The sequence below is a fragment of the Electrophorus electricus genome, chromosome 3, assembly GCF_041902795.1.
Source record: "Electrophorus electricus isolate QZ-2024a chromosome 3, ASM4190279v1, whole genome shotgun sequence".
In the NCBI taxonomy this organism is placed as follows: domain Eukaryota; kingdom Metazoa; phylum Chordata; class Actinopteri; order Gymnotiformes; family Gymnotidae; genus Electrophorus; species Electrophorus electricus.
The window spans coordinates 11,850,001-11,855,000 of NC_137499.1; the positions used below are offsets into that span (position 1 = coordinate 11,850,001).

Sequence of the window (5,000 nt, forward strand, 5' to 3'; positions counted from 1 at the left end):
ACACACACCCACACACACACACACACACACACACACACACCTCTCCAGCATAGTGCTTGATGCCAAACTGATGGTCTGCCAGTCTGGGCTTCACATAGTAGGGGTTTGTCTGTAAAGACATCAAACACACAAGACCATATTTGCACATCTGGGCATATAATGGCATGCAGACAATGTTGGCTTGATGCCATCCGTACGTGTACAGATGTGCATGTATACGTGTACAGATGTGCATGAGGGGGTGAGAGAGCGCAGGAGAAGGTGTAAGAGAGTGTGTGTGTATGTACGCGTCTGTACAGCATGTGGCATGTGTGAGTGCGTGTGTGTAACTCACAGAGTGGCGGCTGTGCAGTTTCTCCAGCAGAGTGAAGTCTGTGCCTTTCGGGAAGCGACTCTCCTCGTTAACCAGCGCGAGCAGGCCCAGTTTCTGACAGACAAACACGAACACGACTCATCACGCAGAACAGGCTGCTATTGGTCAAACCACTGTGAACCCACCCAGCTAATGTCTGTCATATCCTAATGAAAATGGCTCAGACAGCAGGAGAGAGGCTGGACTGTACATCTGTACTTAATACACATGGATAGATACGGATTCATTGTTTTAGACTTACTGATTATTGATTTACTGTTTCACTGAAACCTTGCAGTTGAAAGCCAAGCCTCCAAACAGGTCAGTTGGCATTCCAAAATAAAAGTCTCATAAAAGTGATGTTTACTTTTTCGATTAGGTCCAGGCATTCTGCATTGTCCATCCAGTCTATGGCTTCCCATCGAATGCCCTCCCTGCATGCCACACGATCCCAGGTTAAAATACACAGTGTCCACAAGGTGGCGCCATAATGCATTTTTAATGAAGAGGCCGCAATGTCAAGGGGGGCTGGTGAGCTCACCTGTTGTACTCCAGCTGCTCCAGAGAGAAGATGTGCTTGTTAAAGTACTCCTGCAACTTCTCGTTGGCATAGTTGATGTTGAACTGTTCGAAACGGTTCACCTGGCAACATGTGCACATGGGGAGAGTGAGATACCCATGTGAGTGAGTGAGTGAGTGAGACAGTGAGAAAGTGAAAGAGTGAGTGAGTGAGTGGAAAAGTGAACAGTTCTGCTTTCCAGCACGACTGCTCTGTGTGAGACTCTACTATATGGAGCATCAATCTTCAGAAGGAGAGTGTTTCAGTCCATTTGTGTGTGTGTGTGTGCATGTGTGTGTGCGTGCATGTGAAGCTTCATCTCACCTCAAAATTCTCAAAACCGAAGATGTCGAGGATGCCGATGGATTTAAAGTTGTCCTTGCCTTTGATCTTCTGATTGATCTGCGCGATGATCCAGGAGAAGCACTGAGAGTATAGCGCCATGGCAACCGAATCCCGAGAGTCTATCGCCTGACCACAAAGGAAGTAACGGTAACCAGGCAACAAAGATGTGAGAGTGTGTGTGCGTACAAAGTTATTATGAAGGTTATTGTTATGAGGATAACTGGAATGTATGTGTATTTTTGTGTGTTCTTCCTGTTCTAACAATGAGTACGAAGCAGGATTTACACATCTGAGTGTGTGTGTGTGTGTGTGTGTGTGTGTGTGTGTGTGTGTGTGTGTGTGTGTGTGTGTGTGTGTGTGTACCTGTTCCACAGTAAGAGGGGAGCAGATTTCCTCTCCTCTAAGGATCATAGAGCGTTGAGTTAGAACTTCAGATAGCTGGAAGGAGTCCAAACCCAGTAATTCACTGACATTGGTGACCACTAGAGGGAGACAGAATGAGAGAGGGAGAGAGAGAGAGAGAGAGAGAGAGAGAGAGAGAGAGAGAGAGAGAGAGAGAGAGAGAGAGAGAGAGAGAGAGTTATGAGACCACCCTTAACAGGCCAGAGTTACAGACCTACTTACACTGAATTGTTTGTTCTACATGAAGTGTATAATTTAATAATAAGTGTATAAGTTTAATAATGCTCAATCTGTGTTTTTCAAACATTATATTATATTATATTATTATTAGGGAACATGTGATGTGTTGTATTTTCAACAGTGCTCTCCCCGTGGTCTGTTCTCCACTGAGAGTCGGAAACAGGTCAGGTTTAGGCATCACAAGGCACCAGTGCAGGCTGCTCTCCCACCTTGCTTGGTGGTGATCTGAGCGCCCCCTGCTGTCATGAACTCAATGTTGCCAAGCTGCAGAACCCCGGACAACAGTTTGAACATGTCCCTGATCTCCTCCTCCGTGAACTCCAACACCTTCAGCGCCTCCTGCAGGTAGACAGAGGAATGGCTGTCAGACTCCACTCTTCCAACTCTGCGGTGGTGGTGCGGCAACGCCGATTGTCTCACCATGACGCTGTCATAGAGCTTCCTGTCGCCGAGGCTACGGTCCTTCATGCAGCCGGTCTGGATCAGGTAATGGAATGACTCCGGCGGGTCTTCCAGGTAATACGTTTCTGCACAGAAAGTGGGAATACATTGACCAAAACAAATAATCAGTAATCAATCAATAAACATATAAACAAACCCAAGGTTTCCAGAGAAACGGGATGTTGAGGAAAGAGTCGTTTCATCAGCCATGCAAAAACAAAGTGCACAGCACACGTCACATCCTCCTTCACGCCACGCTGTACCGTTTTGCTTTAATTATTTTTGACATGCGTCTGGAATTCAGTTAGAGTCCACCGGTTGACTCTGGCATATCAGTCTAACCTAATCTAATCTTAGTTTCGCGAAGCACACACCTGGACCTTTCAGGGCACCCAGTCTGCAGTACGCCATCATGACAAAAGCCGAACTATGAAGTTTAAGATGTCTGCGGATCTCCACAAACTGCGGCACAGATCCGGTTAAGTATATAAGACAATATAACATTTATGGCATTTAGCTGACGGTTTTATCCAAAGCGACTTACAATTATGACTAAGTACAACTCAAGTAACCGAGGGTTAAGGGTCTCTCTCAGGGACCCAACAGTGACAGCCCGCTCGGAGCTTGCTAAACACCATGGAAAGGACTCCGCTCACGTGGAAAAAGATTCCCTGGTCAAGTGAAATGAAAACTTGAAGACTTTTGACAGAAGAAAAACAGGCCCTACACATCACCTGGCTAATGCCATCCCTACGGTGAACCGTGGTGGTGAGAGCCTCATGCTATGGGGAGCTTCTCAGTGGCGAGGACGCTGGTAACCACCGAGGGACGGAAGAGTGCAAGCAACTAGAGGAACAGTCTAGAACACCTCCTCCAGAGTACACGCAAGCTTAGACTACGGTGGCGGCGCCAACCGTGACCTGAAGCGTACAGCCAAAACAACACTGGAGGGGCTTCTGGACAAATCTCGGAATGGCCTTTAGTGGCTTTGCCAAAGACTTAAACCCCATCAGACATCTGTGGAGAGAGCTGAGGACGACACTTCACAGACGCTCGCCATCCAATCAGTCAGAGCTTCAGAGGATCTGCCGTGAGGAACGTGACAAGCGGCTGCTGTTCACCTTTCTGTGCTTTGTCTGCCCCAGCCAGGAGCGCGTAGAAGATGTGGTAGTTCCTTTCTCCTGGGTTCTGTCTCACCACGCGGTTCTGGAACACAAACCAACACAGAGCCTCAGCAACTCTGCCAAAACAGCCGAACGAGCTCCCCTTTGGGCAGACGTTCGGAAGAGCGTCTCAGTGAGGGCAGACGGGGTTTTTTTGGGAATTATGAGGAGTTATACAGGAAGAAGAACCTCCACAAATAAAAGACGTCGGCTGTGCTGCTCAGGTTACCTTTTCCAGCAAATCTGAGGAAAAAAAGTCAAGGAAAACAAAGGCTGGAGACGCAGCATTGGTTGTCTTCTCGCTGGAGTGCAGCTTTGATTGGTTGAATGATTTGTGACTACGTGATGGCGTGTGATTGGACAGGGACGAGGTGACGTTCCCATGGTGTCGTGAACATGAGTGTGTGGAGGATACAGTCGATGATGCAGCCACCCTGGATGTTGCCGCTCTGAGAGAAGTGAAGCTGGATGAACTTTCCAAAGCGGCTGGAGTTGTTGTTGTAAACAGTTTTGGCATTTCCAAACGCCTCCATGATGGGACTGTGAAGAAAGTAAAGAAAAGAACACGAAGAAAGGATCGAAGGCGTTTAAAACCGCTGGCCTCACTCCGCTCCTCCGGGCGGGTGGGTGTGTGTGCTGACCTGCTCTGTACGATGGCTTGCTCTACGCGCGTGGTCTTCTCGGTGGGTGGAGTCCCAGCGGAATTTTGGCTCATGACGGAGAGGAACTGCAGCAGTAGCTTAGTGCTCTCTGTTTTGCCAGCTCCGCTCTCACCACTACAGCACACACACACACACACACACACACACACACACACACACACACACGCTCACACACACACACGCTCACACACACACACACACAGATACACATACACACACACACACACACACAGATACACATACACACACACACACACACACACACACAGATACACATACACACACACACACGCTCACACACACACACACACACACACACAGATACACATACACACACACACACACACACACACAGACACACACACACACACACACTCTCACACACACACACACACACACACACACACACACACACACACACACACACACACAGAGAGCTGACATTTAGCTGACATTTGTGTTATTTGACCTACGCATCTCAATGGATTGCAGTGCTGTGAAAACTGCTCAGAGTTCCAGAGGTCCTCTCAAGCAGACATAATACATTTGAGCCTTCAGCATTATTGCTAATAAAGATTAGCACGCAACATTCACAACCACTAATTCAACTTAGAAAGATAAACATTAAAAATATAGACCAGAGAAGAAGAGAGACCTCGCAGGTGTGCATGAGAAAGGAGTCCTACCTGATGAGCACGCATTGGCTGTCATGTCTCTTCCACAGGCAGCGGTAGCTCTCATTGGCCACGGCGAAAATGTGGGGCGGGAGCTCACCCAGGTGATGTCGACTATACAGCTCAACAGCAGACAGGTCGTACAAGCCTGTAATCTGTTTG

General features: G+C 48.0%; 1 protein-coding gene across 1 annotated transcript in view; it reads right to left on the reverse strand.

Annotated features, from left to right (window-relative positions):
• myo10l1 (myosin X, like 1) overlaps positions 1 to 5,000 on the reverse strand; it is a 71,475-nt gene that overhangs the window by 18,050 nt on the left and 48,425 nt on the right. The window contains exons 4-16 of the mRNA XM_081710311.1: positions 4,851 to 5,000; positions 4,144 to 4,278; positions 3,918 to 4,042; positions 3,732 to 3,745; positions 3,461 to 3,545; positions 2,319 to 2,425; positions 2,108 to 2,237; positions 1,620 to 1,738; positions 1,236 to 1,382; positions 894 to 994; positions 720 to 786; positions 335 to 427; positions 41 to 109 (exon numbers count right to left, since the gene is read on the reverse strand). The exon at positions 4,851 to 5,000 is cut by the window's right edge and continues 38 nt beyond it. Coding sequence (XP_081566437.1) covers positions 41 to 109; positions 335 to 427; positions 720 to 786; positions 894 to 994; positions 1,236 to 1,382; positions 1,620 to 1,738; positions 2,108 to 2,237; positions 2,319 to 2,425; positions 3,461 to 3,545; positions 3,732 to 3,745; positions 3,918 to 4,042; positions 4,144 to 4,278; positions 4,851 to 5,000 — 1,342 coding nt within the window. The remainder of the gene's footprint in view (positions 1 to 40; positions 110 to 334; positions 428 to 719; positions 787 to 893; positions 995 to 1,235; positions 1,383 to 1,619; positions 1,739 to 2,107; positions 2,238 to 2,318; positions 2,426 to 3,460; positions 3,546 to 3,731; positions 3,746 to 3,917; positions 4,043 to 4,143; positions 4,279 to 4,850) is intronic.